Source organism: Rhinoraja longicauda, chromosome 17 (genome assembly GCF_053455715.1).
Source record: "Rhinoraja longicauda isolate Sanriku21f chromosome 17, sRhiLon1.1, whole genome shotgun sequence".
NCBI classification, from domain to species: Eukaryota; Metazoa; Chordata; class Chondrichthyes; order Rajiformes; family Arhynchobatidae; genus Rhinoraja; species Rhinoraja longicauda.
Genome location: NC_135969.1, coordinates 818823 through 834164, shown reverse-complemented (window position 1 = coordinate 834164; position 15342 = coordinate 818823). Strand labels below are relative to the sequence as shown.

Here is a 15342-nt window from a genome sequence, read left to right as displayed (position 1 = left end):
CTCTCTAGAATAATTCTTCCTCTTTGGAATGAAAAGATCCTGCATTGCCCGAATTATTCCCAGAAATTCCTGCCATTGCTGTTGTACCTTTATTCTGCTCGAGTCCCTTTCCAATCAACTTCAGCCATCTGCTCCCTCATGTCTGTAGTCCCCTTTTCTCAACAGTAATACTGACACATCTGACGTCATCTTCTCTGTTGGGCCCAAACCTCTCCTGCATTGGTGCAGCACCCTCTCCTCCCCCACTCCCTCTCCCCTCCACCCCTCCATCCTACTCCATTCCTCTCAACCCCCTTATTCTCCCTCGTCCCTCCCCCCCCCCCTCCCTCCCCACCTCCCTCCCTAGGATAGATTTAAACTTTAAAATGCGAATAACTTAAAAAATATAACACCGATTGTAATGAAACTTCTTCCATTAGCACCAAGGTGGTGAGTAAGGTGGGCCTCAAATTGTCGCACTATCGTGTACCGTTTTGGCTGTAGTTCAGGAACAAACAAACAAACGAGTTTTAGTATATAGATGGTCACAACCACCCAGTGGTTCCTTTAACTTAAGCTCCTTAATTAAATCCAGTTCATTATACAATACCAAATCCAGAATTGCCTTTTCCTCTATAGGCTCAACTACAAGCTGCTCTAAGAAACCATCTCGAAGGCACTCTACAAATTCCTCTTGGGATCCTGTACCAATCTGATTTTCCCAGTACTTGCATATTGAAATCCCCCATGATCACCGTAACATTGTCTTTTGTACATGCCAATTGTACGTCCTGATGTAATTTGCATCCTACTGCCTGGCTACTGTTTGGAGGCCTTCAAATAACTCCCAAGGAACGAGTACATTAATAAACGCATTTCCAAACCTGGGGTTTGATCAAAAAGAGAAAACCAGATGAATAGGACGGGAGGGAAAGAGAGCACAAAAACGTTTGAAACAGATGACCTCATGTAGGGAGGTTCCATGATAGGCTGCTTGTTGACTCGGTCGGGACAGTGTGATTCCAAGAGCGATACATTGTTTTAGTTTAGAGATACAGCGCGGAAACAGGCCCTTTCAGCCCACCGGGCCGATCCCCGCACACTAACACTATCCTTCACCCACGAGGGACAATTTTTACATTTACCAAGCCAATTAACCTGTACGTCTTTGGAGTGTGGGAGGAAACCGAAGATCTCGGAGAAAACTCACGCAGGTCACGGGGAGAACGTACAAACTCCGTACAGACGGCACCCGTAGTCGGGATGGAACCCGGGTCTCTGGCGCTGCATTCGCTGTAAGGCAGCAACTCTACCGCTACGCCACCCAACCCTTTGTTGCGGTCCTGACTCAAAACGTCATCTCTCCATTTTCGCCAGAAAAGCTGCCTGACCCGCTGTTATTCCAGCATTTTGTGTCCAAATCTCTGGTGGAGTTGGGGAAGTAAAAATCTGTAATCATTTGAAAAACTATTAGATTCTGTGAAAGTGAATACAGACCAGAGAGTTTTCTTTCAGGATGGATGGCTTAAGATCAAGCAAATGATTGTCCTCATTGGTTTTTATTTTGTGATACAAAATCAGAATGAATTTATTGGCCAAGTACATACACATAGAAGGAATTTGACCTGGTGCTTTGCTCGCACATGGTAAAAACACAATATACAACAGACAATTAAAAATAAAACATTATAATTTAAACATGTGAAAATAAAGTACCAGAGTAAAAAGAGGCTACAGACTTTTGGCTGTTGAGTAGAGCTACTGCTTGTGGGAAGAAGCGTTTTAATGTCTGGCTGTGGTGGCTTTGACAGTCTGGAGTCACCTCCCAGAGGGAAGTGCTTCGAAGAGTTTGTGGCCAGGGTGAGAGGGGTCAGAGATGATCTTGCCCGCCCGCTTCCTGGCCCTTGTAGTGTACAGTTCATCAATGGGGGGGAAGGTTGCAGCCAACCCCTTTCTCGGCAGATCAAACCTTGGCTGCAGCCTCCGGATGTCGTGCTTGGTGGCTGAGCCAAACCAGACCATGATGGAGAAGGTGAGGACAGATTCTATAATGCCAGTGTAAAAATGTGCCATGCCACATATTACCCACAACCACAGCAGGACAAAAGTGGTCGTAAGGAATGAGTGTCCAAGTTTCTACTGGATATTCTCTTGCCACCTGAGGAAAAGTTAAAGTTAAACGCCTACTCAAAGAACATTTAAAGAACAGCTGCATTACTCTGGGGAATTTTGCTCACCTACAAGCAGTGAGAAATGGGTCCTGGAGCACCCAAGACACGAATAAACAGAGTAATGGACAAAAGTGAAAATCAGATGGACCGGACGGGAGGGAAAGAGAGCACAAAAACATTTGAAGAAATTGAACGACAAATGCGACATCAATCTACTTTGGAGAAGTGTCACACTAAAGACAGAAAATTCTGATTCTAGCAAACTTTCGGATTTATCTATTCAGACAATTGCTCTCAACAGGTTTTACCATATCAATCACTGGCGGGAAATTCAATCCGCTGCTGTGATTACCATCAGCACAGTAATTATTTTTACCTTTAAGGAGGCTAGAGGATGGTCTGGACCCAGTAAACTCCAGTGAAAGGCAGCCAAATCTTCATCAGGTAGGATGTGGTTGCCTAATCGAAAAGTAGGAGATTGTAAAACTAATGTTAAAAAAAAATGCAACAGGACCTTTTATGTCGTCTTTTATTTTTGACCACTATTTTGCTCAATACTATATGAAAAAAATCATCATAAAGATGGAAGCCAATTTAAACATTTAGAAAATAAGCTTTTGCAAATTATGAATTTCAAATGTATACAAATATATACATATTCACACTAGCAACTAGTTTAGAGATACAGCATGGAAACAGGCCCTTTGGCCCACTAAGTCCACACCGGGCAATGATCACCCATACACTAGTTCTATGTTATCCCAGTTTTTATCCTACACACTCGGGGCAATTTACATAAGTCAATTAACCTACAAACCTGTACCTCTTTGTACTGTGGGAAGAAACTGGAGCACCCAAAGAAAACCCACAGAGAGAACGAACAAACTCGGTGGCGGTGCTGGCTCGAAGGGAAGAATGGCCTCCTCCTGCACTTACGTTCTATGTTTCTATGGCACACATAGCAACCGGCGTCAGGATCGGACCTGAGCCCCTGCTACAGTAAGGCAGCACTCTGCCACTATGCCACCACCACATAATACACTACTGTTTTTTCTACTCTAACTGCCCAATGATTTATTCTTGGGAACACCACCAGACTTTGCCAAATTTCCGTGGTCAGCTCAGCAGCAATAAGTTCAGAGTTCCAAATCATTGGGAATCTCTTTTTTTGCCATGACACTGAGGTGTGAGCAATGGGAGGTTGTAGTCACTAGGTCATACAGCAAGGAAACTGCAGCCCAACTCAGACTTTGGGAGGCACAGTGGCACAAGAAGGTACTGGCTCACTTATCTTCATTGATGATACAACTGCTGATGGTAGTAGCATAATGAATTCTGAAGTGTATAGACACATCCTATCTGCTCAAGTTCAAACAAATGCCTCAAAACTCATTGGCTGGCGGTTCATTCTACAACAAGACAATGATCCCAAACATACTGCTAAAGCAACAGAGGAGTTTGTCAAAGCTAAAAAAATGATCAATTCTTGAGTGGCCAAGTCAATCACCCGATCTGAACCCAACTGACCATGCCTTTTACATGCTGAAGAGAAAACTGAAGGGGACTAGCCCCCAAAAACAAGCATAAGCTAAAGATGGCTGCAATACAGGCCTGGCAGAGCATCACCAGAGAAGACACCCAGCAACTGGTGATGTCCATGAATCGCAGACTTCAAGCAGTCATTGCATGCAAAGGATAACCAACAAAATACTAAACATGACTACTTTCATTCAGATGACATTGCTGTGTCCCAAATATTATGGTGCCCTGAAGTGGGGGGACTATGTATAAACACAGCTGTAATTTCTACATGGTAAAATCAAAATGTATAAAAATGGCCTTTCTTAAAATCTGACAATGTACACTTTAACCACGTGTGATATTTTTCTATTACAAATCTCAAATTGTGGAGTACAGAGGCAAATAAATAAATGATGGGTCTTTATCCCAAACATTATGGAGGGCACTGTATCTGTAGGATAGGAAATGGATAGCGTCCCCATCTGGTCAGGCAGGGTTGCTTAATCTCCTGTGTCTTGGTGTGTGCTGTGGAACCCTTTGCTGAATCCATCAGGAAGGATGAGAGTGTAAGTCAGGCTGCAGGGGCACTCAGATCAAAACCTCCATACATTGACAGCTTGGCCATCTTCTGCTCGGATCCACAGCATCTGTGAACAGTTTGAGTTGGCATTGGGAGTCAGAGAAAACTGCAGGACAACCAAAGCCCTACTCTTTATTAACCGAGTAGGCAAATAGAACGGGCAAATGGCCCGTTTCTGTGCTGTATGATCATGAATCTAACTGGCTTGACCGATCAAGTCTGACTACCTGAAGGTGCCGGGGAGGGGCCGAGGCTGCTACAAAAATTCCTTGGAACAGATAGGACAAAGAACAAAGGACAAAGGACAAAGCCTCCCAGGCCCCCACTCCCTCATTTTCACCATGGATGTCCAGTCACTCTACACTTCCATCCCCCACAAGGATGGTCTCGAAGCCCTCCGTTTCTTCCTCGACCGTAGAACCAGCCAATCCCCATCGACCAACACTCTCCTCCGCCTAGCAGAGCTGGTTCTTACCCTCAACAACTTCTCCTTTGACTCCTCCCACTTCCTCCAAACCAGAGGCGTAGCTATGGGCACTCGCATGGGCCCTAGCTACGCCTGCCTCTTTGGCTCTCACTAGGGTCTCTTCTACATCCCGCAGCTCCGCTCTTGCTCCCCATCCCCCCACTCGCAACAAGGACAGGATCCCCCTCGTTCTCACCTTCCACCCCACCAGCCAGCGGATCCAACATATCATCCACCAACATTTCCGTCACCTACAACAGGACCCCACCACTGGCCATATCTTCCCATCCCCTCCCCTCTCTGCATTCCGCAGAGACCGTTCCCTCCGCAACTCCCTGGTCCACTCGTCCCTTCCTACCCAAACCACCCTAACCCCGGGCACTTTCCCTTGCAACCGCACGAGATGCAACACCTGTCCCTTTACCTCCCCCCTCAACTCCATCAAAGGACCCAAACATTCTTTCCAGGTGAGACAGAGGTTCACCTGCACCTCATCTATTGCATCCGCTGCTCTAGATGTCAACTTATCTATATCGGCGAAACCAAACGCAGGCTCGGCGATCGCTTCGCTGAACACCTGCGCTCGGTCCGCATTAACGCAACTGATCTCCCGGTGGCCCAGCACTTTAACTCCCCCTCCCATTCCCAGTCTGACCTCTCTGTCATGGGCCTCCTCCAGTGCCATAGTGAGGCCCGTCGGAAATTGGAGGAGCAGCACCTCATATTTCGCCTGGGCAGTTTGCGGCCCGGTGGTATTAACGTCGACTTCTCCAACTTCAGATAGCTCCTCTGTCCCTCCCTTCCCCTCCTCCTTCCCAGATCTCCCTCTATCTTCCTGTCTCCACCTATATCCTTCCTTTGTCCCACCCCGACATCAGTCTGAAGAAGGGTCTCGACCCGAAACGTCACCCATTCCTTCTCTCCCGAGATGCTGCCTGACCTGCTGAGTTACTCCAGCATTTTGTGAATAAATCGATTTGTACCAGCATCTGCAGTTATTTTCTTATAGGACAAAGAACAGTACAGCACAGAAACAGGCCCTTATAGACAGTAGACAATAGGTGCAGGAGACCATTCGGCCCTTCGAGCCAGCACCGCCATTCAATGTGATCATGGCTGATCATTCTCAATCAGTACCCCGTTCCTGCCTTCTCCCCATACCCCCTGACTCCGCTATCCTTAAGAGCTCTATCTAGCTCTCTCTTGAATGCATTCAGAGAATTGGCCGCCACTGCCTTCTGAGGCAGAGAATTCCATAGATTCACAACTCTCTGACTGAAAAAGTTTTTGCTCATCTCTGTTCTGAATGGCCTACCCCTTATTCTTAAACTGTGGCCCCTTGTTCAGGACTCCCCCAACATTGGGAACATGTTTCCTGCCTCTAACGTGTCCAACCCCTTAATAATCTTATACGTTTCGAAAAGATCTCCTCTCATACTTCTAAATTCCAGTGTATACAAGCCTAGTCGCTCCAGTCTTTCAACATATGATAGTCCCGCCATTCTTATCGAAACGTAGAACGGAGATGAGGAAAAACTTTTTCAGTCAGAGAGTTGTGAATCTATGGAATTCTCTGCCTCAGAAGGCAGCGGAGGCCAATTCTCTGAATGCATTCAAGAGAGAGCTAGATAGGGCTCTTAAGGATAGCGGAGTCAGGGGGTATGGGGAGAAGGCAGGAACGGGGTACTGATTGAGAATGATCAGCCATGATCACATTGAATGGCGGTGCTGGCTCGAAGGGCCGAATGGCCTCCTGCACCTATTGTCTACTGTCTATAAACTACGCACTCCAGTATTTGACATTTCCATCCTGTGAAATGGGTTCTGATGGTCTACCCCAACAATGCCTCTCATCATTTTTTATACTATTATTTTTAGATAATATAAAATTATATTATTTAACATTTTATATACTTTTATATATTTCCTCAGCATCCAGCATCCCAGGGTAAATAATCTCTCCAACCTCTTCCTGCAGCTAATAACTCCTAATTCAGACATCATTCAAATAAGCCTCCTCAGCAACCTCTCCATAACCTCCACATCCTTTAATGACTCGACCAGAACTGCATGCATTACTCCCAATACAGCCAAAACACAGTCCGATAAAGCTGCATCATGACTTCCTGACTCTTATACTCAAATGTCCTGGCCAATGAAGGCAAGCATACCATATGCATTATTTGCCACTATCTGCTTGTGTTGCCACTTTCAGGGACCCCAAGTTACTCCTGTACTTCAATGCTATTAAGAGTCTTGCCATTAATTGCATACATTCCCCTTACATTCAACCATTGCTGTACCACCATAGAGAATGCCCAATGCTCCATCCCTCGCCCCCACTTTGGGAAATCAGTCTACTGGGCTGTGCTTCTTTTTTCTGCATAGAGATAGCAACTGAAGAGTGCAGGCGAGGACTGCACACAGCCGGTCAGGGGAAGGCAGAGGAATGCAACCGAGACTGCTTTGTGTGGTAGACTGGGCGACGTTCAAAGACTCGACAATGGACCTGAATGAAAACGCCACAGTTGTTACCAACTTCATTGGAAAATGTGTGGAGGAATGCATTCCCACGAAAGCCATCCAAGTGTTCCCCAACTAAAAGCCTTGGATGAACCAGGGCTGAGGACCAGATCTCAGACATTCATGTCTGGCGACAGAGGTGTGTAAGAGGTGCAGGTATGACCTAGAAAAGGCCATCAAAAAAGCTAAAAGGGACTTTTGCTCCAAACTGATGGCCATCGGAAAGCGAATTTACAGAAAACTCTGCTTTAAGTGTCGAATAGGTCAGGACGACACATTATTGGCAACAACTACAAGGTGAAATCAGGGGGCAGCTCAATCCACAGCGAAGGGTCACTCCCAGACAAGCTCAATGCGATCTACGCACGCTTTGATAGGGAGAACATCGATGTGTCTTCCTGGGCCCTCATAACCCCTGGTAGTATTACAATCTCAGTCACAGAAGCAGATGTCAGAAGATCCATCAGCAGGATGAACTCACAAAGCGTCTGGACCTGGTGGTGTTGCTGGTCGCACTGTTAAAAACTGCGCAGACCAACTGGAGTTCTTAGACATGTTCAGCCTCTCATTACTGAGGTCTGAGGTTCCCACCTGCTTTAAAAGGGCATCAATCATGCAATGCCCAAGAAGGGCAAGGTGATGTGCCTCAATGACTACTGGTGCACTAATGTCCGTGGTAATGAAGTGTTTTGAGAGATTGGCTGTGATGCATGTCAGATCCTAACTCAACAAGAACCTGGACCTGCTGCCACAACAGGTCAATGGAGGATGGGATCTGACTTGCTCTCCACTCTGCACTGGCCCACTTGGACAATAAAAACACATACGTCAGGCTGTTGTTCATAGATTAGTTTGAGTTTAACACCATTATCCCCTCTAAGCTGGTTACCAAGCTCAATGAACTGGGTCTCTGTGCATCCCTCTGCAACTGGATCCTCAATTTCCTCATCAACAATGCATCTGTGTGAATTGGCAGCAACACTTCCTCCTCGATAACCACCAGTATTGGAACATCTCAACTATGCCTGCTCAGCCTCCTGCTCTGCTCATTTTGTACTCTGTAGCCTATACTGTGTAGTGTACACACTTTGTACTGTGTAGCCAGACAGTTTGAACTCCTTCTTCAAGTTCACCGATAACACCACCATTGTTGGACAAATTACAGATGACAATAAGTCAGAGTATAGGAGGGAGATCAATGGATTGATCAAATGGTGTCAGAACAACAATCTTGCTCTCCATGTCAGTAAGACCAAGGAATTGATTGCGAACTTTGGAAGAAGAAGGCCAAGGATCCACAAAGATGTCTTCATCAACGGTACCGAGGTAGAAAGAGTCAAAAGCTGCAAATTCTTAACCGTGCACATCTCTGAAGATCTGTCCTGGAACAAGCAGACTGATGCAATTATAAAGAAAGCCCAGCAACGTCTCTACTTCCTTAGAAGATTGATGAGATTCGGGTATGTCATTGAATATACTCTTGAACTACTAAAGGTGTACAGTAGAGAGCATATTGATCGCTTGCATCATGCCTGGTTCGGCAACTTGAACACCCAGGAACAAAGAAGATTGTAAAAAGTGATTAACCCTACCCACACTATCCACAGTCCACACGAATATTGACCTCCCCACCATTGAAGGGATGTACAAGAGTCGCTGCCTCAAAAATGCAGCCAGCATCATCAGGACTCTCAGCACCCTAGCCACGCTCTAATTTCCCTCCTGCCATCAGGAAGTAGTTCTAGGAGCCTGAAAACTGTGGCATCCAGGTTCAGGAGCAGCTTCTTCCCAACGACCATCAGGCTATTAAACGCTACAAATAGACTCTGACTTGGGAGCATTATTTTTGACTGCACTATAATTGTATTTTTATATATAATACACACACACGCACACGCCTTAGTAATACCAATGTCGACAACATTGGTATTATCTGATCGATCACCTTCGGTTTGGCAATTAAAAGCTCGTGTTAGTAAGACATAACTTGTCACGGACAAAGCCATGCTGACTGTCCCTAATTCATCGATTCTCTCCCACATGCCATCTCTCCAGCAAATCTTAACTTTTCCCTACCACCGACGTGAGGCTCACCAATCTATGGATTCTCCCCACTTCCCTTGTTGAAGAAAGAGCCAACATTGACTACTCTCCAGTCCTCCACATGAGTGGCAAGGGAGGGTGTTTTGATTAAAAAGGTTTAAAAAAAGGTGCCGTTTTGTGGCGACATTTTGCCAACAGAAAAACAGCAAAGGACCAATATTCAACTTATTTAGATAAAGAAACACACAAATCAGTGCTGTAACTGACAAGCTGCTATTCTATTTAAATGGATTCGCACTATTGTGATCTCCCGACCGCGACAGAGCTACCAAGGGTAAAGGACTCCCCAAAGGCAGGGGTTTCCCCGACCTCGCTGACCATCACACTTACACAGAGTGCAATGCCAGGAAAGACCGGGGAGGCATCCATTGCGTCCAGAAACGTGGTCAACAGGGCAGCCTCCAAGCAAGACTGAAGCACAGGAGACGACGAATCCTCCACCCAACCATCATACTGGCCAATGTTCCTAGAGAATAAAGGTGAAGACAAGGGCAGGGCAGCTTTATCAAAGACAGATGAGGGAATGCTGTGTGCTCAGTTTCAGAGACATGGCTCACCCCCAGCATCCCAGACTCAGCCCTGCAACCCATTTGTCACATGGACCAAACAGAGGCAATGAGGAAATGGAGACGCAGTGGGGACCACTTCATGGTAAACTCTCCGTGGTGCTCAGTCGTAGCAGTACTGTCCAACTCTTGCTCTCTGCAGCTGGGACATGTGGTGGTGGAGAGCCATCCCTTCTACCTCTGCCTCCCAAGCGAATGCACCTACATCATCATGACCACAGTCTACATCTGCACGAGCTGCCACCATGGTCAACAAACACCAGACGATCTACCCAAACGACGTACTACTCCTAAACTAAACTGATTGAATTAACATTTTGTTCAAGATGGCCGCGCCGTTGTGTTTGGCTGCCTGCCACTGTATGTTTCTTTTTTTTTCCTAGTCAGATGTGCAGCACTTTGGTCAACGTGGGTTGTTTTTAAATGTGCTATACAAATAAATTGACTTGACTTGACTAAACTACCTTCAGCACCAGACATCAAACGCTCTCGCCGACTGCTATTCCACCAGCAAAGATGGCTATCACTCTATCTCGTACCTTCTGTTTGCATATAGACAGCGACTGCAGAGCACAGCTCCAGCGTGAGGACTACACACAGCTGGTCAGGGGAACTGAAGAACAACATTCGGATTGCTTGGAGTCGGTAGACTGGACAATGTTCGAGGACTCGGCAACGGACTTGAACGAATACGCCAACGTTGTTGCCGACTTCATAAGGAAATGCGTGGAAGAGTGTTCCCACAAAAACTGAGTGTTCCCTAACCAGAAGCTTTGGATGAACATGGAGGTCCACAATCTTCTAAGGACCAGATCTTAGGCCATGAATTATGGCGACCATTCAGTTGCCTGATAAGACCTGGGAAGAAACTGTCCCTAAATGTGGAGGTATGCAACTTCTGTTCCTCTCGCCCAAAAGTGGAGGAATGAAGTGGGACTGACTTTGGTTAGACTGCCCTTGATTATGCTGACGGCCTTGCCCAGACAGCATGAAGTGTAGATGGAGTCAGTCGAAGAGAGATTAGTTTGCACGATTGTCTGGGCTACATGCACAACTCTCTGCGATTTTTTGCAATCTTATATTGGCTGTTCCCAAAACAGGCGATGATGCATCCCGATAGAATGCGTTCTACGGCACATCTGTAGAAGTTGATGACGGTTGTTGAGGACATGCCGAACTTCCAAAGCCTTTTAAGGAAGTTGAGGTGCTGGAATGCTTTCTTGGCCATAGCTTTGGTGTGGCTGGTCCAGGACAAATCACTGGTAATATTTATTTCTGGGAACTTGAAGCTTTTGGCCATCTCTACTTCGGCGCCATCAGTGTATACTGGGGTGTGTGTACTGCTTTGCTTCCTAAAATCATTCAGAAGCTCCAACGTCTTGCTGACATTGAGGGGGAGGTTGGTGGCTTGGCACCAAGTTACAAGGCCCCAAGCCTGAGCACCAGGTCTCAGTCTTCTTTCTGTACTCCTTTCCACCCGGTAGGCCCGGCTCGTCCACCGGCGACCCCGAGCCACCATCGTCGACGGGAACCGCGCTACCGAGAGCCAGGGGGAACAGAGAGCGAGGTGAACCGGTGAGAGCAATGGGGGGACCTGGCGTGAGGTCGCCGAGAACTATGGGGTGGGGGCGCCTAGAAAGAAGGGGGAACTGCCCTAGGGGGGGAAGGAGGGGCCTGCTGCCATGTGCTGTGGCAGGCAGTAGATAGGACTATTCAGTACTTTGTAACTTTGTCGATGCCAGACACACGGCAAAAGCCTAGGTTGTATGCCAAAGCATTTCACTGTGACAATGAAGTATCATTCATTCATTCATTCATTCTTGTCATTCTTTAGCCCACTACAGTTCAATCGCCTGCAAACCTGTAGATTGAGTTGGATTAGTATTTGGCTGCAGTCGTGAGTGTACAAGGAGTATAGTAAGGGGCTGAGAATGCATCTTTGCCAGGAACTAGTGTTCAGGATTATTGCAGAGGATGACTTGTTATCGATCCTCAATGATTGTGGTCTGTTGATCAGGAAGTCGGTGATCCAGTTGCAGAGGGGAGTGCCGACTCCATGACTTTGCAGGTGACCTCTGGTATTGAATGATGAAATAATTTGATATGATTTGGAATAATAATGGTATTGACAGCAGAGCTATGGTCAATGAACAGGATTCTGATGTATCACAAAATGCTGGAGTAACTCAGCAGGTCAGGCAGCATCTAGGAGAGATGGAATGGGTGACGTTTCGGGTCGAGACCCTTCTTCAGACTGATGGACCCTTCTGATGTAGGTGTTCTTCTATCCAGGAGTTCCAGGGCGGCAGGGTGGCGCAGTGGTAGAGTTGCTGCCTTACAGTGAATACAGCGCTAGAGGCCCGGGTTCGAGCCCGACTACGGGTGCTGTCTTTACGGAGTTTGTACATTCTCCCCGTGACCTACGCGGGTTTTCTCCAAGATCTTAAGTTTCCTCCCACGCTCCAAAGATGTGCAGCTTTGTAGGTTAATTGGCTTGGTAAATGTAAAAATTATCCCTAGTGGGTATAGGATAGTGCTAACGTGCGGGGATCGAAGGTCGGCGCGGAACCGGTGGGCCGAAAGGGCCTGTTTCCACGTTGTATCTCTAAATGAATGTAGAGCCAGGAAGATGGCATCAGCCATGGATCTATTGTGGTAGTAGGTGAACTGCAGTGGATCAAAGCTGCTTGGTAGGCTGGAGTTAATGTGTGCCATAACCAACCTCTCGAAGCACAGAATGATAGTGGATGTCAAGGCCACTAGACGGTAGTCATTAATGCATGAGATCTTGCTCTTTGACACCCAGATGATCGTGGTCTTCTTCAAGCAGGAAGGTACCTCAAAAAGGAGTAGGGAGAGATTAAACATGTCCATGAACACTCCTGTCATTTGGTCTGCGCAGTTCCTAAGGACGTGGGGAGGAACTCCTCCCGGTCAAGTTGCTTTCCATGGGTTCACCCTCTGGAAGGCCGGTCTTACTTCTGCAACAGTGACTGTGGGAAAAAGCACTCTTGGGTGTGTCGGGTGTCTGTCATCACCCTGTTGGCCTTCTGCTCAAAGTGAGCATAGAATGCATGAAATTCTTCAGGAAGGACTGCACTATTACCAGCGATGCTGCCCGACTTCACTTTGCAGCTCTTTCTGGTCTTCACGCCTTGCCACAGCCAACCAACTGGTGGCACTAATATCCATCATGAAGTGCTCTGAGAGGTTGGTTATAGCATGTATCAACTCCTACCTCAGCGAGAACCTCGACCCACTACAATTTGCCAAATGCCACAATTGATCATTGTATGAATGTGATCTCGCTGGCTCTCCACTGAACCACTTATTAGACAATAAAAGCACAAACGTTCATCGACTACAGCTCAGCGTTCAACATTATCATCCTCTCCAAACTTGTCACCAAGCTCAGGAAACCGGGTCTCTGTACATCCCTTTCAACTGTCTACTCAATTCCTCATCAACAGAATCATCAATCAGTGTGAATTGGCAATACTGCCTCCACTGTAACCATCAGCTCAGCTCGCTGCTCTGTTCAGCTTTTACCCATGACAGTATAGATGGACACAGTTCCAACTCCATTTTTAAATTCACTGACAACACCACTGTTGTTGGATGAATTATGGTTAATGATGAGTCAGAGTACAGGAGGGCGACCTGTCATCTGAATGAATGGTGCCAGAACAATAACCTTGTTCTCAGCGCCAGTAACTGATTGTTGACTTTAGAAAAAGGCTGAGGATCCACAAACCTATCTTGATCAACGGGTAGATGGTGGAGATATTCAACAAATTCAAGTTCCTGGGCATGCATATCTCTGAAGATCTGTCCTGGACCCAGCACAGTAATGCAATCAGAATGAAGGCCCATCATCACCTTCATTTCATTGGAAGATTGATCTTCTGCAGGTGAACGAGCTTATAAAAGGAGATTATATAAAATGGAGAATGCTGTCCATCGAGAACTCAGAATGTAGTCTATCCTAAGGTACTTATCTTCTCACCATCAAAGGAATCTATGAGAAGTGCAGTTTCACAAAGGCAGCCAGCATCATCAAGGGCCCACACCACCCTGGCCATGCTGCCATTTCACTCCTACCATTGGGAAGGTGGTACAGGAGCCCAAAAACTGCAACCTCAAGGTTCAGCAACAGGTTCGTTCCAATACCCATCAGACTATTGAACACTACGAACTCCAAGTAAACTTTGAACTGCCATGGATGCACTTGGACGTCAGGCTTTGTTTTGATTTTTGCACTGTATTGGTATTTGTATTGAACATTTTTTTAAGTGTTTATTATATTATATATTGAGTACGGTGTTTAAAAACCTGCTGTGCTGCTGCATTTTAGAATTTCATTGTTCAGTGTTGGTACATAAACACAACTCTTGAGATGGGTGTAAACACTACCGAGTATGACAATATTGAACGCATAGACACTAGGAATATTTGAAGAGTTTTTGCATGGTTTATATTTGAAATTAAAAAATCAACTTAATGGGGTTGGTAGGTGGGTAGTTTGTGAGGACGTGTCTGCCTCACCTGATGACACAACTTCAACAAAGGGACAAGGTTTTCAGTACACTCTGTGTTTTATCACTGCATTAGAGGGGTAACTCCTCAAGCACTGGGAGAAGCAGTTGAGGGGAACTCGAGATGAATTGTTGATTGCAGATTCTGCACTCATGCATTGTCACACTCTTATGGCACTAAATATGAGACACAAGGCATCAATATAACCAACACCTGTCTTCTTCTTAAGCATTGCTCAGGGTTGAGGATGTTTATGCCACAAGATTTACTAATTACATGATCCATGTATCTTGCAAAGTGTATTTGTGGGGAGAAAGCAAATTTCCTGCTTAATATGAAAAGTGCCTACTTGTGCTCAATTCCTTACTGCCTCAAAAGAACACTTTTCCAGTTTGCTCAAAGATGCCCTTTGGACTTGATCTGACATTTGTTCTCAAACCCTGCTGTGTGACATTTCTAATCTCCTTCTCCTCTTCTCAACTTCCCGAGGCACTACCCACTTCAAGATAACCCGAACAACTTCAATTTACGAGTTCATAACTCACGAAAGGTGCCAACAAAAGTAGATAGAATGGCAAAGAAGGCATATCGTATGCTTGCCTTCATTGCTAGGGGCATTGAGCACAAGAATCAGGAAGTCACGATGCAGCTCTATAGGCCTTTGGTTAGGATGCATTTGGAGTATTGTGTGCAGTTCAAGTTGCCCCTTTACAGGAAAGATGCAGAAGCTTTGGAGAGGATACAGAGAAGGTTTCCCAGAATGCTGCTTGGATTACAGGGCTTCAGCTACAGGGAGAGGTTGAATAAACTTGGGCTGTTTTCTCTAGAATGTCAGAGGGAGGGAAGACTTGATAGAAGTACATAACATTATGAGAGGCATAGACAGTCAGAACCTTT

General features: G+C 46.1%; 1 protein-coding gene across 1 annotated transcript in view; it reads right to left on the bottom strand.

Moving 5' to 3' along the window:
• The window catches only part of LOC144601679 (constitutive coactivator of PPAR-gamma-like protein 1 homolog), a 162133-nt gene that overhangs the window by 110833 nt on the left and 35958 nt on the right, over positions 1-15342 (bottom strand). The window contains exon 3 of the mRNA XM_078413918.1: positions 2527-2609. Within this exon, the coding sequence (XP_078270044.1) occupies positions 2527-2609 (83 nt within the window). The remainder of the gene's footprint in view (positions 1-2526; positions 2610-15342) is intronic.